General features: G+C 48.1%; 1 protein-coding gene across 1 annotated transcript in view; it reads right to left on the reverse strand.

Moving 5' to 3' along the window:
• Positions 1-1,451: 1,451 nt before the first annotated feature.
• The window catches only part of NKD1 (NKD inhibitor of WNT signaling pathway 1), an 86,988-nt gene continuing 61,286 nt past the window's right edge, over positions 1,452-27,153 (reverse strand). Inside the window, exons 5-10 of the mRNA XM_029074389.2 lie at positions 13,245-13,351; positions 11,560-11,655; positions 7,770-7,917; positions 6,603-6,687; positions 5,147-5,274; positions 1,452-3,423 (exon numbers count right to left, since the gene is read on the reverse strand). Coding sequence (XP_028930222.1) covers positions 2,852-3,423; positions 5,147-5,274; positions 6,603-6,687; positions 7,770-7,917; positions 11,560-11,655; positions 13,245-13,351 — 1,136 coding nt within the window. The 3' untranslated portion in view covers positions 1,452-2,851. The remainder of the gene's footprint in view (positions 3,424-5,146; positions 5,275-6,602; positions 6,688-7,769; positions 7,918-11,559; positions 11,656-13,244; positions 13,352-27,153) is intronic.

The following is a 27,153-nucleotide window of genomic DNA, read 5'->3' on the forward strand; positions in this document are numbered from 1 at the left end:
GCGGCGGTGGAGGCAGCAACAGCACCATAGGGGGTGAGGGCTGGGGATTGGGGGGTTGCTCTTCTCCCCCCAGATCCTAATTGGCAAATGTGCTGAAGAAATGGGAAAAGCCTTCCCAGTCCGTCTCCAGGAACAACAGCATGACAGACACCCTGTCAGGCGGAATGTACACCCGTGTGTTTGCATGCGGACTCACTTGAATACATCAGAGTTCGTTAACACTAGAATATAAATAAGCTTATTCCTTCTACTTGACGTGGAAATGCTATTTTTTTCCTACGCCTTCCATCATTATATATACATCAAAAACGAGTGATCTACTAGCAGCCAATTAGGCGTCTATGGGTCCAGCTCCACGGAGACACCCACATTGGAGACCATTTTAAATGGAAAATTCTGCATATAAGTATCTCTTGATGTGGGGGAGAGGAGGGAGGACAGTGAGGGTACTTGGGAATCCCAAAAGAAATCCACTGCGCTTTCTCGAATGACGTGAGAAACATCAAGGCGAGCTGAGCCTCGGTTGTCACAAAAACACCTCAGTTTGAGAATAAGACCACTGAATATTTCTGGCCCCGTTCCTCAGGAGCCGGATTCCCGGATTTCGTCTGAGTCCCATCGGCAAGTGTGAGGACCCAGCCGGCCTACAGGCCGCTCGCTCCCCATCGTCCAGCCAGAACCCAGCCCAGCTGAGCAGAACCCACCGAGGTCCTGGCTGGACTCTCTGACCTTTGACTCACAGCGGGGCCACAGAAACCGAGGTGACCACCCTTGTCCCTCTCACTAGCTGTGGGGGGACATCGCAAATGGTCACTCCCTTGATGAAGATGGGAGAGAAAACGAGGCCTCCCAAGGATTCAGTCAGTGGCACAGCCCGAGCTACAACGACAGCCCAGGGGAGTTTTGGGAGGGACCAAGTTCTGAGGCAGAGGGGCCTAAGCTCCAGCTCCTTCCCGTCAGCAGAGCGGGGTCCTCTCCTCGTCCCGTTCCTCCTCCTCCACTCCGCAGGATCCCTCATCCTCCACATCAGTGCTCCCGGGGGTTCTGCAGAGTACAAGAATTCCGAGGGCCGCCGCCTCCTCTGCCGCCTGCCCTACTTGACCTCGACCTTTTCGAATTCCCAGTTCATCAGACACCTCCCAGGGGTTCCTTTGGGTCTCCAGACAACTCGGGAACTGCTGCTTGGGAACAATCATAATAAAAATGATTGTGGTATTTGTTAAGCATTTACTATGTGCTGAGCACTGCACTAAGCGCTGGGGTAGACGCAAGATAATCAGGTCAGACACCGTCCCCGTCCCCCACGATGCTCCCCATCTGAGAAGAAGGGAGATGGTTATTTTATCCCCCTTTTACAGAGGAGGAAACTGCGGCAGAGAGAAGCAAAGTGACTTGCTCATGGACATGCAGGAGGCAAGCGGCAGAGCCGGGATTAGAATCCAGGCCCTGTGACATCCAGGCCCGTGCTTTCTCCACTAGGCCACGCTGCTCCTCACGGAAGCCAGGAGTATGGGGGCGATTTGGGAGGGCCAAACCGAGAGCGACGGCTGTCGGGAAGAAGCTAGGGAGGAAGCCGAGACCCACGTAAGCCAGCCCATGTCACTCTAGACCAAAGTCGTCCTCCTCACCCAGACCTAGGATAAGCAAACCACAGATTTCTCAACACAGAAAAATTTACCTGAGAGGGTGTATATTTATATAAACATATATAGATAGACCAGCTGCTATCCATATACATAGATTTCTTTACTTATATTTTTATATTATATAATCTATATTTAGCAACATTTAAAAGGAAGGATTTCCACATTCTCAGTCAAAACAACAGATTCAGAAGGAGAAACCGCCGTCGCATAAATACAGGGAATAGCTCCGATTCTCAGTGGCAACCAGCCCGAAAAACCATCTCCTTTCCCAAAGGTTTTTCCTTCTGCAGTGGTTTTTCCAAACAAGAAGCGAGGAACAAACACAGACAGGAACAAACGCTAGATGGTCAGGTCCTTGAGGGCGGGAACCGTGTCTACCTGCTCTTTTGGGCTTTCCCAAGTGCTTAGCGCAGTGCTCCGCACACAGTAAGCGCTCAATACACACCGCTGATGAATTAATCGGTTGACCGATTGAAGGAGAGAGGAGGGAAGGGGTGCTTAAAAGCGTGTCCAATGCACGACGTGCGGTACTGGTTCCAGGAGAGAAATCGGAGTCCAGAGGAAAGATGGAAAGGCTACTGGGTGTGGCCGCCGACGTTTCGGGGTCGTCATTAGTTCGTATCAAGGGAAGTCAAAGTGCTCCACGATTAGGGCTCCAGAATCCGGAAGTCCCTTGGAGCACATTACAATCAGGAGAAAAAAACAAACAAAAATCCGGTCACACTAGAGGTAGCAGCTGTTGGAATTTTCGGGAATTCTGAGGACCCCTGGAGGTCAGACCCTGAAACGTTGCTGTCCCGGCAGAGGCCGGCGTCCGGAAGAAAAGAAAGCTAACCGTCCCCGGCGGGTGACACCCGCGGGATCTTTTCCGAACACCCGATGGACGCCAGCTTGGTCTGGGAAGTGCTTTCATGACCTGCATTCAAACCGCAACTCCAAACCCCCTTAGCCTACCTCTGCTCTTTCTCTCCCGAGCCACTAAGAGTCCACCGGCCATTCAGCTGGGCCGTTTCCACGACATATAAATAAGAACGTCCACGGTTCCACGTGATTTCTAAAATAGAGGCTAGATGAGTATCAGTGGAGCAACGATAAAAACAACGATAACTCTTCGAATGATGGCTTAGGAGTCGGACGAGGGGGTCGGGGAGGGAGGATGGGGGATTCCTTCATTTGGGGAGCGGCGGGGGGGAGGGGGAGTGGGTTCAGGTCTGGTAAAAATGGTGGTAGTGGTGGTGGTGTTCGTGGTGGTGGTGGTGTTCGTGTCTCTGAACCATCTGGCCCGCCTGGCCCTCGTAGAGGAGGACCGTAGCCAAGTCCCTTGCGTGCTCCTTCTCGGCCAGCGGCCCCCGCGGGGGCTGGAAGGATCTGCACATCTGCTGGCTCTCCTTCCCTCTCTGCTTGTGCTTCTTGGGAGCCAGGCCGGGGAGGTGGGCCGGGGCCGGGGCCAGGCGAGCCGAGGGGGAAGCCGCGGGCACGGCCACCCCCGGGGCCTGCTTGCTCCTCGCGACCCTCCCGGGCGGGCCCGAGCCCACCATTTTACCCTGGACCTTGGGAGACCTCCCGAAGTGCTTGGCGGCTTCCTGATTGCTCCAGAGGCGCTGATGGACCTCGGCGATCTTGGCGTACGAGGCGTCGAGGAGATGGAAGAGGCCGGGCTCCGGGCCCTGGGATTGCCGGTGCGGGGCGTAGAGGGCTTCGGGTTCCTGGGAGCGGGATCTGGTCGGGAGGCAGCCTCTGCTGGGAGGGTCGCACTTGGGGGCGATCGGCGGGGGTCCTGAGGAACGACAGGTAGGGTCAGTCCCCAGGGAGATCGGCCCGCACGGGAAGGCCAGGGCTGGGGTTGGAGGGCTTCCTGGGAGGGACGTCTTCTGACTGTCGTCTCCCCCTGTAGGTTGCAAACTCGTTGTGTGCAGGGAACGTGTCTACCAACTCTGTTATACCGAACTCTCCCAAGTGCTTAGTACGGCACTCGGCACACAGTCGGACCTCAATAAATACCACTGATTGATTGATTGACTGACTGGGCCATCGGCCCCCAAGAGGGACAGATCCCACAACCAGGGGCCGCGCGGCTCGAACAGCCGCTTTCCTCAGACGGCAAAGGCTGAGGCTCTGCCATGAGGCCACCAGCTCATTCTTCATCAGGCCATCAGACCCATGGACCGTGTGGCTCAGTGCTCTGTCTCTCAGAATGGCCAAAGATGGTCTGGAGCAAGCGAAAGATTGTTACCCAACTGAACGACCACCTTGCGATTCAGAATGGGTCTGCGCACATCCCCAGCTTTTCCTCTAATAACCTTGTATGGATGCTCAGCCATGAATTTATTCATAGCTCAAATAATTTATTTATGAATTTATAGGACTTCTAATATTTTCGACCAGTCTGGCCAGATTCCCAATTATCCATGAGTGCGGGGCCCAGGAGAACAAAATCTATAAGTATAATTTTTTAAAAAGTGGTATTTGTCAAGTTCTGTACAAAGCACTGTACAAAGCACTGCGGTAGCTATAAGACGATTCGGTCAGACACGGGTCCTGTTCCACACGGGGTTCCCCAGCTAAGTATTCTTTCATTCATTCAATCATATTTACTGAGCGCTTACTGTGTGCAGAGCACTGTACTAAGTGCTCGGGAGAGTACAATACAACAATAAACAGGGACATTCCCTACCCACAATGAGCTTACCATCTAGAAAGGGGGAGACAGACACCAATACAGATAAATAAATGACATAAGTGCTGTGGGGCTGGGAGGGAGGAAGAACAAAGGGAGAAGGTCAGGGTGACGCAGAAGGGAGTGGGAGAAGAAGAAAGGGGGGGCTTAGAGTGAAGGAGATGTGTCTTCAGTAAAACTTTGAAGGAGAAGAGAGTAAATGCCCGAATAGGAGGGAGATCAGATGTTGAATCCCCATTTTATAGATAAGGAAACAGAGGCACAGACAACTTAAAGGGACTCTCTCAAGGTCACCTAGCGGGTAAATGGGAGAGTCCTGTGTTCTTTCCACTAGACTCTCCTGTTTCTCTAGAGCATACAAAACCTGATGCCCAGGCAACACTGTCTGCTCCTGCTCATCTCAAGGAGTCCCGCTACAACTTGAGGAGCGTGGCCTTGCGCAAAGAGCTTGGACCTGTGAGTCAGAAGACCTCAGATCTAATCCTGGCTCTGCCACTTGTCTGCTGGGTGACCTTGGGCAAGTCACTTCACTTCTCTGTGCCTCAGTTATCTCATCTGTAAAATGGGGATTAAATCTGTGAGCCCTGTGTGGGGCAGGGACTGGATCCAACCCAATTATCTTGTATCTTCTTCCCCAGTGCTTAGTACCACTGTACTCTGGCACAGAGTAAGCGCTAAACAAATACCATAAAAAAAAAATTGTCTCCTTACTCAACTGTACTCTCCCAAGAGGCGAGTACTGCACTCAGCACAGAGTAGGCGCTCGATAAGTACCATCGACAGAACAAATCCTAGAACCAGAAGGACCACCGCGCTGCCCCACCTGGCCCAAACTTTGACGTGTAGTTCTCGATCCCCGCCAGATCTAAGTAGTGGTTTCTCCTCTCAATGTTCTCGTCGACACAATGGCGGTTGCAATCAGACGTCTCGAGGTGGCTGTCCCCTTGGGCCCTGAGAGAGGGAGAATGGAAATGGGAATGAGACCAAAGCCCGGACAGACCAGCTGTGAAGAAGGACACTGCCCCACACCCCCAAGTCTTAGCAGAAATCAGGCAGCGGGACCCAGTGAAAAATCTATTGCATACCACCTTACCTAAATGGAACCTATCTCCAAATCCAGAATCATAACTCTGAGGCAAGAGATGAGTCTCCTCATTGTTCAGAGGAGAAAACTAAATCCCATCTCCTCCAGGAGGGCAGGGATCATGTTTACTCACTCAGTGGCGCTCTCTCAATTGTGAGTTCTGTACACACAGGAAGCTCTCAATAAATACTATTGAATAACTGATATTTTCTTAAATGGTACTTGGTAAGTGCTTATTTTGTGCCAAGCACTGCACTAAGTGCTGGGATAGATACAAGATCAAGTTGGACACAGTCCCTGTCTTATATAGAGTTCACAGTCCAAGTAAGAGGGTATAGGATTTAATCTCCATTTGACAGATGAGGACACTGAAGCACAGAAGTTAAGTGACTTGCCCAAGGTCACACAGCAGAGATGTGTTCTGCACAGAGTAAGCAGTAAATAAATATTGATGGACTGATTGACTTGGGACAGCCTCAGTGTCTGACACGCGTAGCCCGCAGAACTCCCCCATAGCCGGGAACCTGGTGGAAGGTAAATCGGTCATATTCTACTCTGAATCGACTCAGGCTGAGGGCTGCTGTTGAATTCTGACCACCCCCAACATCCTGTCTTGTACGCACGTCCTGCCTCTGGCCTGGAATACCCTCCCTCATATCCGACATATCCAACACCCTCCCTCATATCCCCGCTTCAAAGTCTTATCGAAGGCACATCTCCTCCAAAAGGCCTTCCCTGACTAAGCGCTCTTCCTTTCCTTCAACTTCCTCTGAGTCTCCCTGACTTGCTCCTTTTATTCATCCTCTCCTCCCAGCTCCTATTAATATCTATTAATATCTGTCTCCCCTTCTAGACGGGAAGCTATTTGGAGGCAGGAAATGTGTCCGTTATACTGTTCTATTGCCTTCTCCCAAGCACTTAGTACAGTGCTCTGCACACAGTGTTCAATAAATACAATCGACTGACTGTCCGACCCAACACCCTTTCCCAAGAATTCCCATCTCTACACCCTCGTCCAGTGCTCTTCAAGGAAGGAACAGCAGGGCTGGACTCCAGCCCACTCTCCCAGGTCTACATGGCCCAATTTTCCACAGACATTCAGCCCTTAGGTGAGTTGAAAGAGATCCAGTCCCTCCCCCCAACCCCCCTGCCCAGGACCGCTTATTCCTCCTGGCCCTCGGGGTGATTTCCGTACCGGAGGGAAGCCCGCTGCTTCTTTTCGCTGCTCCTTGGCTCTTTGTTGGCTCTGCTCTCCATCCGGTGCCTGGCACTCTTCAAATCTGTCCCGGGAAAACAGGAAAACAGTCTTCTCTGCATTTAATCCCCCGAGGCTCGGGGCCAGATCTTCGAGGCAAGCCTCTCCTTGGGTGGCACCAGCTAGGTACCGTTGGCTCCCCGCACCTGTAGCCCGGAGACCTGCTCAGGGCTGGGGGAGGGTGGGGGGGGAAGGGGGCATAGGGCTAGGGGAAGACACCTCAGGCTGGACCGGAAGCACACTGACAGGGGACAACGTTCATCACACAACAAGTAGGCTCTCAACCAGGAACTGTCTGTTCCGGGAAGCCGCCTCCCAGACTGACTTAAGGCCCGAGTGGGGTTGTGCCAGGGAAGGGAGGAGTTAGCAGGGATTTGGGCCGGGACCGACAATCTCACAGTAAGGCACTGGGCAGTCTCACTGTCTGGTCTGAAAGGAGCTCGAAATGCCTCTCTGCAGAAGCTAATCCGCCGCTGAGGGCGCCTCTGAAACTTTTCATCTCCATTGAATAACATTTATTGTGCGCTTACTGTGTGCAGAGCACTGTACTAAGCGCTGGGAGAGTACAGTACAATGAACAGACACATTCCCTGTCCATGATGAACTTATAGTCTAGAGAAGGGCAGACTGTCTGTGACATAAATTAATAAATTACAGATATGACTGTAGATTCTAAGCTCGTTGTGGGCAGGGAATCTGTCCGTTTATTGTTATATTCTACTCTCCCAAGTGCTTAGTACAGTGCTCTGCACACAGTAAGTGCTCAATTAATGCAATTGAATGAATGAATTTATCCCTTACATGAGTTGAGATAAGATAAGGCTACAGAAAATAAAGCCACAAATCCCCTTCTTTTCCTTCTCTGACAAAGCAGGGAGGCTAAACGGTATATGGCTGGTGGCAGCTTCCTCTAAACTGATTCATTAGATTGTAAGCACCTTGAGGTCTGGAAGTAGGGGTCTCGATTCTCTTGCATTCTCCCAGGCCACTGGTGTGGTGCTTCTAAATCCAACTGATTGACAGACCTGACCAAGCCAATGCGAGTGCGATCTAGCCCGCGAAAGAGACCGAGGAGAAACCCATTCGATTTTGGGACCTCTCTCTTACCGCTGGGGTTCAGCAAAACGCTCTTTTTCTTCTGACTGCCGTCCGGAGCCACCGTGAGCTTCACGCGCAGAGTCTTACTGGAGCTGGGGGAGTGGTTGACGGAAGAGTCGACTACCTCGTAGATGGTATGGAGCAAGCTGGTGATATCCTGGGGTTGGGATTGAGGCAAGAATCAGCCTTTGGTTTCCATCATAAATGCTTATATTGAAAGAAAATGGAGTTTTAGACCAAGAGGGCTTCCCTGACTAAGCCCTCATTTCCTTTTTCTCCCATTCCCTTCTGCATCATCTTGATTTGCTCCCTTTATTCATCCCCCAACCCCACTCTGCCCCACAGCACTTACCTACATATCCATAATTTATTTCGTTGTATTAATGTCTCTTTCCCCCTCTAGACTGTAAACTCATTATGGGCAGGGAGTGTGTCTGTTTTATTGTTTTATGGCACCCTCCCAAGTGCTTAGTACAGTAGTCTGCACAGTAAGTGTTCAATAAATATAACTGACTGATTGAACAATAATAATAATAATAATGGTATTTGTTAAGCGCTTACTATGTGCCAAGCACTGATTGGAGTTTAACAGTAGGACGATAAGGCTTATTCCATCTTATTAGCAAATCATAGTGATATTTGTCTTAAAAGTTTGTTATATGGTAAGCACTACATGCTAAGAGAATCAGAATGGCCTAATGACCATGGGCCTGAAGTCAAAATGACCTGGCTTCTAATCCCTGCTCCTCCACTTGTCTGCTGTGTGACTTTGGACAAGTCCCGACACTTCTCTGGGCCTCAGTTTCCTAATCTGTAAATTGGGGATTAACACTACAAGTCCCACACGGGACATGGACTGTGTCCAACTTGATTAGCTTGGATCTACCTCAGCGCTTAGTCCAGTGCCTGGCACGTAATAAGCTCTTGTTATATCTGTAATTTATTTATTTATATTAATGTCAGTCTCCCCCTCTAGACTGAAAGCTCGTTGTGGGCAGGGAATGTATCTGTTTATTGTTATGTTATTCTCTCCCAAACAGTTAGTACAGTGTTCTGCACACAGTAAGAGCTCAATAAATATGAATAAATTGAATGAAGGAAGGAAGGAATTAACCAATACCATTTTTTTTTTAAAAAAAGCACTATACACTAAGCTCAAGCACTGTAGCTGTGGAACTCCACATTTAGGAAAACTCCCACCGTAGGACTCATCCCATGTCCCCCTGCCCACAACCAATCCCATCTTCTTCCGGATTTGATTCCTGTTCTAAACAAACAGTCATATACTGTTGGAAGAACATTGGCCAGTTCTGCCATTGTGTTGCAGCCAAAACATGTCATGAGAACTCTCCTCAGGAAAGATCCTCTTGATATCATTACTACACCATATGCAGAGGATATGTAGGGATTTTCCCCACAGATTACCCTGTTGGGAAGACTAGGTAATAATAATAATAATAATAGTAGTGGTATTTGTTAAACACTTACCCTGCGCCAGGCACTATACTTAACGTTGAGATGGATACAAGCAAATCAGGTTGGACACAGTCCCTCCTGGGGCTCACAGTGTCGATCCCCATTTTACAGATTAGGTAACTGAGGCCCAGATAAGTGAAGTAACTTGCCCAAGTTTACAGAGTAGACAAGTGAAGTGACTTGTTTTACGGAGTTAGAACCCACGACCTTCTGATTCCCAGACCCTGGTCTATCCACTACGCCATGCTGCTGAAAAACTGACTAGAGCAACCCAGATGGCAATATTCCTTCCTCAGAATGCTAAACTGCCAAATCTCTCCCATTCTAAACTCCATCTCTGGAATCATCAGATTTGGGTTCACGGTGAAGAGTAGAAAAACAGCCAGGAAAGCTCGCCGTTGTTTCTGGCTTCTAGGAACCTTCCTGTTCGCCTTAAGGCTCCGGAATTTATAGGAATCCACCTGGGAGGAATGAGGCCCTGGAATTTCTTAACCCAGAAGAACTTTCAGTTCTGCCTGTTGAGCTCAATCACGGATCTCCAACAGGAAGCTGCGGTTTCCTGCCGCTGAATGAAACGGAGCACTGAGCCCCGGGCAACAAAGACCAAAACAAAAAAATACAAAAAACCCCCAAGTCGATGCCTCAGTGGTATATAGTCTCCGGGATGTGGAGGAGGGGGAAAGGGGTGAGGGCTCTTTCATCAGCATGCCCCCTATAGGGGCTGCCTCCACTATACCACCAGTACACGATAGTTAGCCAGTATTAAGAATTCAGAACCAGGATGCAGACAAAATAATAATAATAATTGTGGTATTTGTTAAGCGCTTACTGCGTGCCAGGGATTGTACTAAGCGCTGGGGTGGATACAAGCAAATCGGGTTGGACGCAGTCCATCCCGCATGGGGTTCACAGTCTTAATCCCCATTTTACAGATGAGGTGACAGAGGCACAGAGAAGTGAAGTGACTTGTCCAAGGCCACACAGCAGACAAGTGGCGCAGCCCAGATTAGACCTCACGGCCTTCTGACTCCTGGGCCTGTGCTCTATCCCCTACGCCATTCCAGCCCAAGAGGAGTGGCATTTTCCCCGAATCAGAATTGGGCCTAACACTTGTCCGAAGCCTGGATCGGAGACTTGGTGAAGGGAACAGCTGAGACGCCACCCCCCCAACCCCAACTGCCTTCCCTTCCCTCATGGCAGAATGGGGTGGAGAATGGCCAAAGCGCAGAGAGGGAAGCTGGGTATTTATAACCATCTCTGAGGTGCCAGGCCAGGGCCAAAAATAGATGGAGCAGTGCTCTTTCCTCTCTGCCCACCATTCCTGCTATCCCTCTCCAGTCAGAAAGGTAAATCCTCTGCATTTGGATGCTTTCCTGTCCTCTGCCTTGGGTAGCAGTCCCTTCTCATTCTCTGGGTAACTCCATGTATGTCTCTGAGAGGTTTTTTTTTCTTTAAAAATAAAAAATAAAAAGCCCAGTGATAATGTGGCCTTGAGGATACAGCTCGTGCTCTAATCCTGACTCCTCCTCTTGTCTGCTGTGTGACCTTGGGGAAGTCACTTAAGTACTCTGGGCTTCAGTTCCCTCATCTGGAAAACAGGGATTAAGACTGTGAACCCCATATGGGACATGTTTTAGGTTCAACTTGATCAGCTTATATCTTATTCTATTGCTTAGTATAGTGTCTGGCACATAATAAGCGCTTAACAACACTTGGATAGAAATAATCTCGTTTCACCTATGCGATTAGGAGAGAGCCGAAAACTAGCAGAAACCCAAGGCCACGTCATTTTTACTTTCAGTGACTTATTCTGGTTCTACTATGGGTCAAACTTTTTCTGTCCATCTCCCCCATTAGATTGTAAACTCCTCATGAGCAGGAAACGTGTCTTACATTTCGGGTGTACTTTACCAAGCAGTTAGCACAGCGCATCACCCTTTAAGTGTGCTCAATAAATGAGTACTCCTCAGAAAAGAATGCCCAAAAGTTTTGTGCTTTTTTGGCTAACTCAGCTGGAGTCGCCACGGGAAGAACCCAGACAAAATACAGCCACAAGTCTCAAGCCAGCCAGTTTGCTGGAAGATGCTGCGGTCTCCAAAACTCCTCGAAATGCCGGGATGATTGCCCAACCCACCCCCACCCCGCATTTCTTTCTTGCCCTAGATCTCTCTCGGGGAACAGGTTGCTCTCTGTTCGGGAGTCAAGCTGAAATGCCGCAAACCCAACCTTGTTAGGCGGGCTGCTTGTTGGAGGCGAAGGCCCTGAGGAAACCGGTGTTTGAGTTGGCAGGCTGGCCGGTCTCGGTCAGCCGGGCTGGCCTTACCTCCCTTGTGACCTTGCCGTTGTTGTCGAAGTCATAGAGCGTGAAGGTCCACTCTTGCCTGTTACCCTCCTCGACCGACACGTCACACTGCAACTCCTAAGGAGAGGGCAGAGAACGCAGCGTTGGTTTATAAAGGGATGGCCCAGTCAGACGATCAATCAATTAATGGTAGCGATGGAGTGTTTACTGAGCGCAGAGCACTGGACTAAGCACTTGGGAGAGGACAGTGCGATAGAGTTGGTAGACACAATACCTGAGTCTCCGCTGGCCGAATCCTTATTTGTCGCAGAAGGATAGGAAGATTGTGAAGCCAGAGTGGCTCTAATTTGGGGTTCCCTGGAGCATCAGCCCCCACCTCCAAAACTGGCCCCCCCCAGCCCCCAGAGTCACCACGTGGCACACGGCAAACCACCGACGGGGTTCCCATTCCCAGGAGAAATCAGCAGCCCCAAATCGCCTCAAGAGTGGCCCGATACCCGGTTCATCTGCCGACTTGAAACCGGTTCCCGACAGCGATTAGCCAGCGCACCCCCCCCCCCCCATCTCACGCTGAGTTCAAAGGCACCTTCTCCGGGCTGTAAGGAGCCCATCTGATAACCGCCAAACGGCTCAGTTCCTCAGCAGAGACGCAGTTTCCATTACACAAACACACACGATGCCTCTAAAAGCTCAATCACGTCCTCCTCAGGTGGAGAGCTCTCCTCCATCTGGCCTACTGGCGCATTCCTTTATATCCGGTTGTGAAATGAAAGCTTTTCTATTTCCTAGCCTTCAGCTTATGTGGTTAGAAAGCTTTGATTTGAAGAATGAGGAGTTTGACAGTGGGCAGAAAATGTTGGTCCCTTCACACTTGGTCTTAGTCTCCTGCCCCACCCCCCAGGAGCCCTAGAAATGCCAGTTCTCTTCAGGGAAAAGTGATTCAGTCCCAGATTTTGCTAGGTTAATCTAGGCAATTCTCAAAGATGATACAATTGGCCTGGAGTTAGAGAAGCAGTGTGGCTTAGTGGATAGAACATGGGCCGGGGAATCAGAAGTTCATAGGTTCTAATCCTGACTCTGCCACAAGTCTGCTGTGTGACCTTGAGCAAGTCACTTTACTTCTCTGTACCTCAGTTACCTCACCTATAAAATGGGAATTTAGACTGTGATTCCCCAAGTGGGACAGGTACTGTGTCCAACCTGATGAACTTCTATCTACCCCAGTGCTTAGAACAGTGCTTGCTACATATGATTCTATTTATTGTGATTATGTTGTCTTGTTTTTGTCCATCTGTCTCCCCCGCTTAGACTGTGAGCCCGGCACTGGGCAGGGATTGTCTCTATCTGTTGCCGAATTGTACATTCCAAGTGCTCAGTACGGTGCTCTGCACATAGTAAGCGCTCAATAAATACTATTGAATGAATGAATAAGCACTGAACAAGAACCATTACTACTACTAATCAGCTATGTCATTCTTTTAGTATTTAGATTTGCATTACTATCTGTTATTTCTTTGTTCTTCCTCCTGCTTCCGCTGAAAATCATTTTTGTCTGTCACTCCTCTGTTCAACTGAAAGCAGGGAACGCGTCTGGCCGTTTGGCTCCCCCAGGCGCTTAGTACAGTGCTCCACACTCAGCCGGCGATCGGTCAATACCGCTGAATGATCGGTTGGCTGATGATGAGAGATTCAAAGTTTACACTTACTTCAAACTTGAGCTGCTTCTTGGGACCGGAGCCAGCTTCACTCTCCATTTCCCTTTTCTTCTCGTCTCCACTCCCAAATGTGTCGGCCTTTTCCGGGGGCAAAGCGACTGTTGAGACATATTCAAAGGAGGAAAAAATTAACAAGGAGAGCAGCAGAGAGTCCTGGGTTACCTGTTTTCCCTGCACTGGGCAGATGGAGGTCTCAGCATTTTGAGAGCAGGGGCGAAAAGGGTTTTGAGGAGACGGGGCAAGTGAGGCGGGGCTTGGGAGAAGCAGACGGGCATCCATGAGCCATGGACCAAAAAGCCTAGATTTATGATCTTTTCAGCCCTGTTGGGAATCGCTCAGAACTGGCTGGACACCTGCAGTGAGTCAGTAGTAGTAACAGTATTTATTAAGTGCTTGCTGTGTACGGAGCACTGCGTTGCCTCGTGGATAGAGCAAGGGCCTGGGAGTCAGAAGGACCTGGATTCTAGTCCCAGCTCCTCCACTTGTCTGCTGCGTGACCTTGGGTAAGTCAGTTCACTTCTCTGGACTTCTGTTACTTCATCTGTAAATTGGGGATTAAGATGTGAGTCCCCTGTGGGACAGGGATTGGGTCCAGCCTGATTACCTTGTAACTTCCCCAGCACTGAGTATAGTGCATGGCACATAGAAAGCACTCAACAAATACCCCTGAAAAAAAATCCCACCTCAGGGATAACCTGACAGGTTCCCCTGGGGCCAGAAAAGCTTTGGTTTCATTACACCTACGTCGGGAAGTCTCGGATCCTTCTTTGTGCCCTCGAAGACCGAGGACCAAGCGTGAGCAAGTATTGGCAGCCACTCCCACGTCCGTCCGCGAACCCTCCCCTTTCTCTCCAAAAGGGCCTTCAGAGATCTGCCTGCCTCAGGAAAGTCTAGATGGGAAGGTATCCGGGCTTATCTAAACCAAACCCATATTTCAAAGGCAAGTTATCAGCAGACTACCTTCGGTTCTCGGAAGTCGGCATTCAAGTTTCACTTGATAAAGTGGACTGGGACAGCACCTCATCGTCGCCGTGGAGTGCGGCTTCCCTTTGAAAGCCACTTTGGCACAAGTGGGTTCAGGGGAGCCGCAGCCAGATGCCCTAGCGTCCCTGTCCCAAGGGAGGGTCTCTTGAAGCTGAGCTGGAGCCATGTCCCTCTAGGCTTCACTTTTCTCTAGACAAGCTCCTAAGGTTCACACTCATCCGGGCCCAGGGCCAAAATGGGGAGCCGGCTATTTGTCTCTGCTGAAAGTTGAAGCTGATAATAATAATAATGATGATGATGATGGTATTTACTAGCACTTACTATGTGCCAGGCACTATACTAAGCGCTGGAGTGGATACAAGCAATTCAAGTTGAACACAGACCCTGTCTCAAGTAGAGCTCAAAGTCTCAATCCTCATTTTACAGATGAGGTAACTGAGGCCCAGAGAAGTGAAATGACTTGCCCGAGGTCACGCAACAGACAAGTGGAGGAACCTGGATTAGAACTCAAGACCGTCTGATTCCCAGGTCTGTGCTGTATCCACTATGCCATGCTACTTCTCATGGCATTGTTGCAAGAGGTAGCCAGTTTTCCATTTCACACCAGCCAGTCTGATTTTCAGCCAGCCTGTGACCAAGAAATCAGAAGCTTCTAGATCTAGTTATTTATTTTTGGTGTTCAGTAGCCTTTTGTCATGACTCAATCAATAGGATTTACTGAGTGCTTACTTTGGCAGAGTACTGTAATCTATTGGGCGAGACCGACATTAAACTAAACTATAGGTAGAGGAATCAGCTGACTGGAAAAATGTATACGTAAGTACTGTGAGGGGACAAGGGTGAGATAAATACCTAGTATTCAAATACTTGGGAAAAGTAGTAGGGAGGAAAAATAGAACTGGGCAAGGAGATGTGAGATTAGTTAGGGAAGACCTCCTGGAGGAGGTGAGATTTCAGAAGGGATTTGAAAATGGGAGGAGCAGGGGTCTTCTGAATGTGAAGGAGGAGAGAGGTCCACACAGGAGGGAGGGCATAGGAATTGACGGCAAGAGAGATGAGAGGATGGCACAACAAGCATGGTGGTGTCAGAAGAGTGAGGGCTGGATTGTAGTGGGAGAGAGGTGAGGGTCAGTAGAGGGGACAGAGCTGATTGAATGCCTTAAAGTGCTCCGACCACAGGGTCCTGAGGTACAGACCCTCCTCCAGAATTCACACTGATCAAAAAGGGGCACATGGAGACCCTGGACCAAGTCCGAGCCTCAGGGACCCCTCTGAAGAATTGCTCTAGGATCACGGGAAAACCACACACTTCTGCAAAATGGTACCCATGATTTCATCACATTACATCACCCGCCAGGTGGGACTCGTGTGTCACCACATGAGTCTCCTCGACGGGTTTTGCCGGAGGGGGCCAACGGGGGCCACCCGATGGGAAGCCCAAATTGGAAACCAGGAAGCTGCTGCAGGGTGATTAGGGGTCAAACAAACACTTCCTCCATGTCTCCCATGCCACTGCTGGAGGTAGAACATGGGATGGATGGACCATGGATCTGACCAATATTGGAACTGCCCACAGTCCTGGATAGTTATTAGTATTATTGATCCAGTGGGAGAAGCTCACCCATCTTCAAAACAATAGGAGTAGGAAGAAATGAGGTCAAGCAGTACTCAGTACTTACTTTCTTAGTTACTACTCTTTCTTACAAGTTTAAGAAATAATAATAATAATAATAATACCAACAGTGGTATTTGTTAAGTGCTTATGATGTGCCAAGCACTGTATTAAACACTGGGGTAGATAAAAGATAATTAGGTCCCACATGAGCTCACAGTGCCAGGATTCTAAGTTCCTCAATGGGCAGGGATCCTAACAACTTCATTGTGTTCTCCCAAGCAATAGGACAGTGCTCTGCACACAGTCAGTACTCAATTCATACCACTGATTGACTGATCAATTGATTGATGACGTCACTGTGGTGTCATCCCTGACAGATGATTCTCCAGGGACAATGTCATCAGCCCTAAGGGCCCCCTGCCTCTTTGGGACCTGATGGATCCCTTCCTGTTACCATCAGCACATATGATTACCTGTCTAGTACAGTGCTCTAAACATAGTAAGTGCTCAATAAATACCGTCGATGACGATGTTCCTTTCTACACAAGAGAATTGGGGTGGATATAGGGGTCGGGAGCCAGGAGGCGGGTGAGAAACGAGTGCGTTTTTTCGATGAATTCTTGGCGCAAAAGATGATGCTGATGTTTGCCATCCATCTGCTCTCCCAAGTCCTTAGCACAGTGCTCTGCACATAGGAAGCGCTCACAAAATGCCACTGATTGATTGACCGGCTGTCCACCAACAGATTCATCTGCCTGAAACATTCACTCAATCGTTTTTATTGAGCACTTACTGTGTGTAAAGCACTGTACTAAGCACTCGGGAGAATACAATTAAAGAAGCAGCATGGCGTAGTGGATAGATCACGGGCCTGGGAGTCAGAGGTCAAGGGTTCTAATCCTGACTCCGCCACTTGTCTGCAGTGGGACCTTGGGCAAGACCCTTCACTTCTCTGTGCATCTGTAAAATGGGGACTGAAACTGTGAGCCCCACATGGGACAGGGTCTGTGTCCAACCCAATTTGCTTGTACCCACTCCAGTGCTTAGTACAGTGCCTGGAACACAGGGTGCGCTTAACAAATACCACAGTTATTATTGTTAATATTACAATATAACAACAAACAAACACATTCCTGCCCACAGTGAGCTCACAGTCTAGAGGGGGAGAAAACCTTATCTCTACCCTCTTCCTGCTCGGAAAAAGGGCCTTCTGCTACCCATTGACCAGATTTCCGCTTATCCTCCCATTAGCACCCGATCTGGCTCAGCGCCTCCCCCAGCAACTGCCAGATTAAATGCATTACTTGACCATCCTCACCCAGAACACTTTGATGTTCGGCTCTCAAGCTTCAAAATACCTTTTGGATGGAGATCAGACAGCATTAAACAGAATTACTAATTAATTAAGCAAAGTTAAATTTTAAACACTGTTTGTTGTGTTAGCCAAAAGCCCGAACAGAACAGACTTTTTTTTTCCTCTCCTCAGAGATCAAAGAAGATTTCTGCCCCCCCCTCCACCACCGCACTCCTCCAGTTTTTAAAAAAGAGGAGGAAAGAAAGAGAGAAAAGAGACTGTGGGCACCAGCCCCGTCTAGGGAGAGTTTGGGCAGATACCTGGAGGAGCAGAGGCTCTGACTTTGATCATCGGACATTTCAGAAGACATATTATGAAGATGCAATCTGCTATGGTGAGCGTTATCGTTTAATTTCAGAGCGCCTAGCATTAGTGCAAACTGTCACTTTCATATGGACCATTTACCCCATCTAATAGCATTCCCTGCCCCTGCCTCGAGAACCAGATGGCAGCCAGGACAATATGCTCTGGAAACGGCTGACAACTGGCACCCCCCACAAAGCCATGAAAAATGGAAGCCTGGTGGAAAGAGACCGGGCCTGGGAGTCACAGGACCTGAATTCTAATCCCACCTCCACCATTTTCCTGCTGCTTGTCCTTGGGCAACTCATTCCACTTCTCTGCGCCTGAGTTTCCTCATCTGCAAAATGGGGATTCAATGCCTGTTTTCCCATCTATTTAGACTGTGAGCTCTGTTTGGAACAAAAGAATGTATCCAATCTGCATATACCTTTTCTACCCCAGTGTTTAACAAATACCACAATTATTAATTGTGAGGCATATGATACAGCTTAATTTAGCACTGGGGTAGCTACAAGTTTATCTGAATGGATAGTCTCTGTCCCACCTGGGGCTCAAAGTCTAAGTAGGAGGTAGGATAGGTATTTAATCCCCATTTTACAGTTGAGGAAACTAAGGCACATAGAAGTGAAGTGACTTGTCCAAGGTCACCATAGCAGGCAGGATTAGAATCCAGTTCCTCTGACCCTCATGACCTTGCTATTTCCACTAGGTCATGCTACTTCTCTATTATTCTTATTATTACTGTTGTTATTATTATTACTTGAGAGAGGAAAACATTCAGAATGGCAAACGGGAAGTGAAACAGAACCTAGATTTCCAGATCTGCCATGACTCTACAAGCCCTTTCTGGTTAGAGCACTATGGTCTAGAGAGCACAGATCTGGGAGTCAGAAGGACCTGGATCTAATCCTGATTTGGCCGCTTGTTTGCTGTGTGACCTTAGGCCAATCACTTCACTTCCCTATCCATCAGTTGCCTCGTCTGTTAAATGGGGATTAAGACTGTGAGCCCCACGTGGGACAGAGACTGTGTCCAACCCTATTTGCTTGTATCCACTTCACCGCTTAGAACAGTGCCTGGCATATATTGTGTTTAACAAATACCACTATTATTATTGTTGTTGCTTTTGTTATTATTATTAGTAATAATTATTAGTAATAATAACAGAGGGTCTAAAAGAAGCTTGGGTTGTTCTTTATGGATGAGGCTTAAAAGGATCTGCTTATTGTAATCAATCAATCATTGATATTGATTGAGCGCTTACTAAGAGCAGAGCAATCAAACTCCTCCAAGGAAGGGATCGTGTCTACCAACTCTATTATATTCTCCCAAGCACTTAGTACAGCGCTCTGCACATAATAAGAGCTTGGTAAAAATAATCGAATAATTGACTGATTCTCACCAATCTCATCCACCCACAGTAGACATTTGAGGGGAGGCTACGCCAGGCCCACCAGGATTTGGGTTCTATAGATCTTCATTAGTGACTCTACCTTCCCTGTGTTCTGCGAGAAGGAGCCAAGCAATTCACCATGGGCATTCTGTCTCAGCCTAATGGAGTTTTGGAGTCTAAAGAGCAACGAGGAGCAAGAGGATGCAAACTTGAAGGCTAGATTGAGAAGCTTGCCACAACACCCATTTTACAAAATGGCCAAATAAGATGCAGCCCACAGGCAAGTGACTCAACCTGGAATTCCAAGCCCCCCAGCTCCCAGACTCCCTGGAAGGGTAGTGACCTCTGAGCTTAGGTCTTCCCGGAGTGGCTCCATTGTCAGAGTGGCTCCAAGATCCAGGGAATCCATTTGATCTTCTCAGCACTGCGCTGGGCCCTGGACCCTGCTGAGATGCTGATTCCTCTGGGTGCTGAACTGTTCATGTCCCTCCTCTGAGTGGTTATCTGCCCTCTGTCTCATGATTTCTGTTGCTTGGAGGCCCAATCACTCTGTGTAGGGAATGAATTCGCTGATAGGACCCTTCTCTCCCAACTAGGATGAAGGGGAAGAGAATGAGAAGGGAATGAAGAAAATGAAGTGGGGAAGGAGGAGGAGGAGAAGGAGGAGGAGAGGAGGAGGAGGAGAGGAGGAGGAGGAGGAGGAGGAGAAGAAGGAAGAGGAGGAGGAAGAAGGAAGAAGAGGAGCAGGAGGACAAGGAGAATGAGGAGGATGAAGAGGAGAAGGAAGAGGAAGGAAGAAGGAGGAGGAAGAGGAGACAGAGAAGTTAGAAGAGGAGAAAGAGAACAAAAGGAAGAGGAAGAGAATGAGGAGGAAAAAGAGTGAGGAAAGAGACAAGGAAGGAGGAAGATAGGAAGGAAGGAAGAGTTCCTCTGAGGAGTCTCAGCAGCTGGGCTTTAGGAGCTACTTCAGAGCAGAATGCTTTCTATGGCTCAGCCATCCCCCTTCCCCGCTCCATCCAGCCCCATCCCCACCCCTGCCCCGGCATAGCTCTGTGCTTTATTATTGCAGTTTTTCCTCAAAGACTAGTTGTGGTTATGGGGAGAGAAGGAAGGGGAAAAAAAGCACCCTGCCAAACAATTGGCATTTCATCCCTTTTTTCTCTGCGAGAGTATAAGGTTGACGACCACTTCACTTTGAGGTTTAGGTAGGATTGAGATGAAACATCTGTTGAGGGGGGCGGGAAATGGTAGCCGGGAAAGAAGGTTTTTTTTCCTTAACCTTCTAAAAATACCGTGTCTCCCTCCCCACCCACGCCAAACTTAAAACATGTGATGAAATTCAACTTTTCAAATCTAACCCCCCCCGAGCTACTGGAAACTATAAAAGTCTCCTCCGTATCTGAGGCGAGTCAGAATTTCCATTCTTCCAGCTTAGCTTTTATGAACGGCAGACTTTAGAGACGCTGCCTAGGTAACAAAGGGCTCTTGTTCAGCCCGTTGCTCCCGCTGCTGCGGGAAAACTTTGGGTTTCTGCAGCTACTGTAGGCGAAGTGGAGTCGGAGCCAACAAAGGCGCCCCTGGGGAAGGCAAACTTTGAATGTGGGACGGCAAGCTGGCCTGAACAATCGGGCTTTGCCCTGCCCGGATGCCGCTGTGGCACAGAGCGGCACAGAGTGGAGGGCTCACCTGTATCAATGGAGGCTATTTCCACGGGACTGGGAGGAGGGAGGACGTCCCTGGCCTGCTGGGTGACTTTGAAAGAACAGTGCTTGGCACATAGTAAGTGCTTAACAAATACCATCATCATCATTATTATTATTGCCATGATGATGGTACTAGTTAAGCACTTACTCTATGCCGTGTACTGAGGTAAATTCAAGTTACACTGGACACAATCCCTGTCCCACATAGGGCTCACACTCTTAATCCTCATTTTACAGATGAGATAACTGAGGCAGAGAGATGTGAAGTGACTTGCCCAAAGAAAACAGCAGACACGTGGCGGAACCAGGATTAGAACCTATGACCTTCTGACTCCCAGGCCCGTGCTCTACCCACTAAGCCACGCTGCTTCAAACTCTCTGGACCTCAGTTTCCTCATCTGTAGAATGGGGACAAGATTCCCCCACCTCTAGACTGTGAGCTCGTCGTGGGCTGGGAATGTCACTGTTTATTGTTGTATCGTGCTTTCCCAAGGGCTTAGTGCAGTGCTCTGCGCACAGTGAGTGCTCAATAAATACAATTGAATGAATGAATGATACTTGCTGTCCCTGTCAGTTAGAGAGGGAACTCTGGGTGGGATGGGGACTATTTCCCACTCAATCATCCCAAATCTACCCCGGCGACTAACACATAGTAAGTGTTTGATAAAGTCCACCAAGACCACTGTCGGTGGGGCAAAGGGTACCCCCAATCTGGGTAGCCTTCCCTCAACCCTCTGAAGACCCTCAGTTGCCCCTTTGGCCCCTTCCCCAAGGAATTCGGATTTAGGCAGGCATAGGACAATTTGACACAGGTGCGGAGGCTTCTACCGATTTGTTCACTCATTTTCCCGTGATCTGAAATAGACACTGTTCAGATAACTGCCAGCCTGGGTAATCAGCATCCATTTAATTTACTTCCCATTGTCACCCCTCAATTTTTTAATGGTGTTTGTTAAGAGCTTTCTATGTGCCAGGCACCGTACTAAGCACTAGGGTAGATACAAGATAATCAGATTGGACACAGTCCCTGTCCCTCATAATAAAAATTAGAATGGTATTTGTTAAGCGCTTACTATGTGCCAAGCACTGTTCTAAAGGCTGGGGTATATACAAGGTAATCAGGTTGGCCCAGTCTCTGCCCTACATGGGACTCCCAGTCTTAATCTCCATTTTACAGATGAGGTAACTGAGGCACAGAGAAGTGAAGTGACTTGCCCAAGGTTACACAGCAGACAAGTGGCGGAGCTGGGATTAAAACCCAGGTCCTCTGACTCGTAGACCTGTGTTATTTCCACTAGGTCATACTTCCCATAGATGCCAGAAAAGTGGCATAGGGCCCTGATTCCATTTGATTCCATTTGGTCTGCATCCTCCATCTTTCTCCCGCCTGCAATTCTCTCCCCTCCAAATCCACTGGACCACAATTCATCTTTGAAGTCCTTCTGAAATCATATTTCCTCCATTAATTTTTCTTCTCCCCTGGTTACATCTCCCCAAGTTCCACTCATCAACCTTCTATCCCAATTGCACACTTAGGCACCGATACCCTCCCCTGTCAACTTACATCCCCTGCTATTTATTATTATTAACAATAATAATACTACCAATACTACAATTACTACTACTATTAATAATAATATTGCGGTATTCGTTAAGTGTCTACTATGTGCCAAGCACTATACCAAGTTCTGGAGTAGATACAAGATAATCAGATTGGACCCAGTCCCTGTCCCCCACCCGGCTCACAGTCTAAGGAAAGGGGGAGGACAGGTAGTGAATTCACATTTTACTGATGTGAAAACTAAGACATAGAGAGGTTAATTGACTTGCCCAAGATCACACAGCAGGATCATATTGGAGCTGGGATTAGAACTCAATTCCTCTGACTCCCAGGCCTGTACCGGTTCCATTTAACCACACTATTTTCCTATTTAAACACTGACTCACCTGCCATCTGTTTTTCCTGTCTCTTCTGCCTGTAAATAATTTTGTGTCTGTCTTCCCACATTATAAACTGCTTCAGAGCAGGAATCATGTTCTCTAACTCTTCAGTACTCTTCTAGGCACTGAGTACAGAGAATAATAATAATAATGATGTTGGTATTTGTTAAGCGCTTACTATGTGCAGAGCACTGTTCTAAGCACTGGGGTAGATACAGGGTAATCAGGTTGTCCCACGTGAGGCTCACAGTTAATCCCCATTTTACAGATGAGGTAACTGAGGCACAGAGAAGTGAAGTGACTTGCCCACAGTCACACAGCTGACAAGTGGCAGAGCCGGGAGTCGAACCCATGACCTCTGACTCCGAAGCCCAGGCTCTTTCCACTCAGCCATGCTGCTTGGCACACAGTAGCCACTCAATACATACTATTGATTAATTGAATGACTGATTGATTTCCCAGCTACTAATTACCTGAGGACATTGGTTCCCTGTTGAAGGAGGATGTGATGCTGTGTGACTTATCGAAAGAAGAGATGGATGGGTCTGTAGGAACCCTGATGGATTCCAGTCCCTTCTTTAGTCTCATTACCACCCACACTTCAAAGCCCTTTTACTGAAGGCTCACCTCCTCCAGGAGGCCTTCCCAGACTAAGCCCCCCCTTTCCTCAACTCCCCCTTCCCTCCCCATCACCCCTACCTGCTCCCTTTACTCTACCCCCAGCCCCCAACAGCACTTATGTATATATGAACATATTTATAATTCTATTTATATTATTGATGTGTATATATCTATCATTCTATTTATTGATATTGATGTTATTGATGCCTGTTTATTTGTTTTGATGCTTGTCTCCCCCCTTCTAGGCAGTGAGCCTGTTGTGGGCAAGGATTGTCTCTATTTATTGCTAAATTCTACTTTCCAAGCACTTACTACAGTGCTCTGCACACAGTAGACGCTCAATAAATATGATTGAATGAATGAATGAATTTTCCACACACCCACCAAGTGAGTGTGGGCTGACCTTCTCCGGTGATATGTTCACCAATCCTACTCAGGGCCTGATTCAGGAGGTCCAAATCTAAGATTTCCAGATCCTGGTTGAAAAGTTCAGGCCAGCAAGAGTCAGATTTGTCCATGGGTGGGTCATTAACCGGCTGAGGTCATTAACCAGCTGACTGACGTGGAACTCGCTTTCAAGAAAGTAAGACCAAAGCCAACATCATCCAACCGATGATCTACTGGGTTCGGTTTTCAGTCTCTGACGAAGGCACCCAAAGGCATCTCATTTAATCCACAGTATTTATTGGGCTCTATGGATACACGTACCGGAATGACTTTATGGCAGGAGTTGGGAGAGGCTGTGTCCATGGAGTCACTATGGGTTGGAAACGACTCGACGGCATTTGATGATGATTTATTGAGCTCCTATACAGCATTTGAGAGAGTGCAAGAGAGCTAAAAAGACATAACTTCCTAATAATAATGGTATTTGTTATGCACTTACTATGTATCAAGCACTACGCTAACTGCTGGGGTAGGTACAATCTAATCAGGTTGGACGCAGTCTCTGTTCCACGTGGGAATCAAAGTCTTCATCTCCCTTTTACAGATGAGGTAACAGACACAGAGAAGTTAAGTGACTTTGCTCAAGGTCACACAGAAGACAAGTGGCAGAGCTGGGATTAGAACGCAGGTCCTTCTGACTCCCAGGCCTGTGCTCTATCCATTGGACCATGCTGCTTCTCTGTTCTACCCACAGAGCTTACAATCTAACTGGAGAGACTGATGCAAAATTATCTATAATTAGGAGAAAAACGAGAATGAGAAGGTGGATAGCTAAATACGGCTCTTCAGCTACCTCTTGCACCTTTTTTAACAGAATTTAAGTGTTTGCTGTATGCCAAGCATTGTAGTAAGTGATGTGATGTGATGGCATTTGTTAAGCGCTTACTATGTGCCAGGCATTGTACTAAGTGCTGGGGTAGACACATGATAATCAAGTTGGACCCACTCCACACACTTTAAAGCTCACAGCTTTAGTCGTCATTTAATAGATAAGGTAACTGAGGCACCGAGAAGTTAAGTCACTTGCCCGAGGTCAAACAGCAGGCAAGTGATGGAACTGTGATTAAAGCCCAGGTCCTCTGACTCCCAGGCCCGCGTTCTTTTTACTAGACCGTGCTGCTTGTACTTTGGTACTTATTTACCCAAGGCCATTTTCAGCATGTGGATTTTTATGACTCTTCAATTGAGCATTCAATTGGATTTATTCTGGTTCGACTGCTTTCTATATTTCTATCTCAATAGTTCCCCCCCACCCCCCCGCAAGCTCCTTACACTCTAAAGTTTTTAGAGGGCAAACTCCTTGTAGGCAGGGAGTGTGTCCTCTGCTTCTGCTCCCAACACTTAATATTGTGCATCGCACTCAGTATTCACTCATTCATTCATATTTATTGAGCAATTACTGTTTGCAGAGCACTGTACTAAGCACTTGGAAGAATAGAATATAACAATAGACACATTCCAGTAGGTGCTCAATAAGTACTATTAGTACTGCTATTCAATATTAGAGCCCATCAATCCATCTGTATAAAAGGGCAGCTGGTGGTTATGCTGAGGAGGTAGCTGGGAAGAGCAAAAGCAATTGATGAAAATCTCCTGAAGGAAGTGGGGTTGTCAAAGAACCCTGAAGATGGGGAGACCTGGGGTCAGGCTGGAAGGACAGTGAGATGGTTGCCCCCGTGGCCATTCAGTCTCCTGGTTAGGGATGGACCATCGAGTCACTAATCTTGGCTTTTCCTTATCACCACCCACCTCTCACCCTGTCATCAGTCAATCATATTTATTGACAGCTTATTGTGTGCACAGCACTGTAGTAAGCATTTGAGAGAACACAACATAATATGAGACGCATTCCCTGCTCACAATGATTTACAGTCTAGAGAGGTGTAATAAGAGACTGCCAGATGTGTAATACTTATACCTATAAGAATAGATATATACGATACATAGATCATAACTGCTATGTCTGTCCTAAGTGAATTTATCCAAACTCTTCTTGAACCTTAATAATAATAGTATTTGTTAAGCCCTTACTATGTGTCAAGCACTGTTGTAAACTCTGTGGTACATACAAAGCCTGTGGGGCTCACAGTCTTAATCCCTATTTTACAGATGAGGTAACTGGGGCACAGAGAAGTTAAGTGACTTGCCTAAACTCACACAGCAGACAAGTGGCAGAGCTAGGATTAGAACCACGTCCTCTGACTCCCAAACCAGGGATCTTGCCACTAGGTCATGCTGCTTAGTACAGTGCTCTGCACACAGTAAGAGTTCAATAAACCCCACTGATGGATCGATTGATGAGCGAAAGAGAGAGAGCAAGAGGAACCCCAGTTTTAATCTCGTCCACCCTTTACTTCCAGAAGGGGCTCACCTGCCACATCAGCGAGACCCCCAAACCGACCCCCTCCTGGAGAGGAGGGAAGAGAGGGGGATGGAAGCCAGGTGCTGGCCCAAGATGGACAATTCCACTTCCACCTTTCCTCTAGGGACAAATCCACTCCCACTGTTCCTCGGCCATGGGGGGCCTCAGTAAACAGAGTCGGTGGAGATAGGGTTCATGCTTCAACCCCGAGTCAACAATCCGCTCTGCGGCTTAAGGCTTTTGATGTTTACTTTGTTCTTTCTGGAGTTCAAAAGGAAGCACTAATGCTTCAGTCCTCTTACCAAATACAATCTTAATCCCAGAATCCAGAGCCTTTTGCTGTTGGCTAGTTAAGTCTGTTAAGACGAGAGGATTTGATCAAGCTTTACATAACAACACAGGAGTTCAATCCAGCTCCTTTCTGGGCCGCTCAGAGAGTTCTTTTTATCTTTATGTCTCAGATGGCCTTTTCATAAAAAAAAGAAGTCACCCCTGCTCCCACCCCGTTTCCCAAAGCTACCGTCCTGAAAAGGCAATGAACTTGGAGATGGAAAAACCAAAGCAGCATTTCGTGATTTCTCTTCCTGTAATTTTCAGGCCGCAGGGAACCTTTTCCTGACTCTCTGCCCTGCCCGTTGGCCTCCCGTGGGCCTCATCCCTCAGAAGATGGCAGTGAGGTGTATGTGGGATTGGAGGGCTATTTTCAGAGTGGGGTTCCTGGGCCCTGGGGTACGTGGTTGTCCCTAGGATTGGGTCAACCAACTCTACTGTACTCTCCCAAGCTCTTAGTACAGTGCTCTGCACACAGTAAATGCTCAATAAAAGCCAGCATTTATTGAGACGCAGTGTGGCTCAATATAAACAGCACAGGCTTGGGAGTCAGAAGACGTGGGTTCTAATCCCAGCTCCACCATTTGTCTGCTATGTGACTTTGGGCAAGTCACTTAACTTCTCCGTCCTTCAGTTACCTCACCTGAAAAATGGGGATTACAATTGTGAGCTCCACGTGGGACATGGACTCTGTCCAACCTGACTAGCTTGTATCTACCACCTACCCCAGAGCCATAGTACATTGCCTGACTCATAGTAAGCACTTAACATACACCATAAAAAAGTAAGTGCTCAATAAATATGATCGATTGATTGATTGATTGCAAGCCCCAAACTGCCCTAAATG

This window comes from Ornithorhynchus anatinus, chromosome 11 (assembly GCF_004115215.2).
Source record: "Ornithorhynchus anatinus isolate Pmale09 chromosome 11, mOrnAna1.pri.v4, whole genome shotgun sequence".
Classification (NCBI taxonomy): Eukaryota; Metazoa; Chordata; class Mammalia; order Monotremata; family Ornithorhynchidae; genus Ornithorhynchus; species Ornithorhynchus anatinus.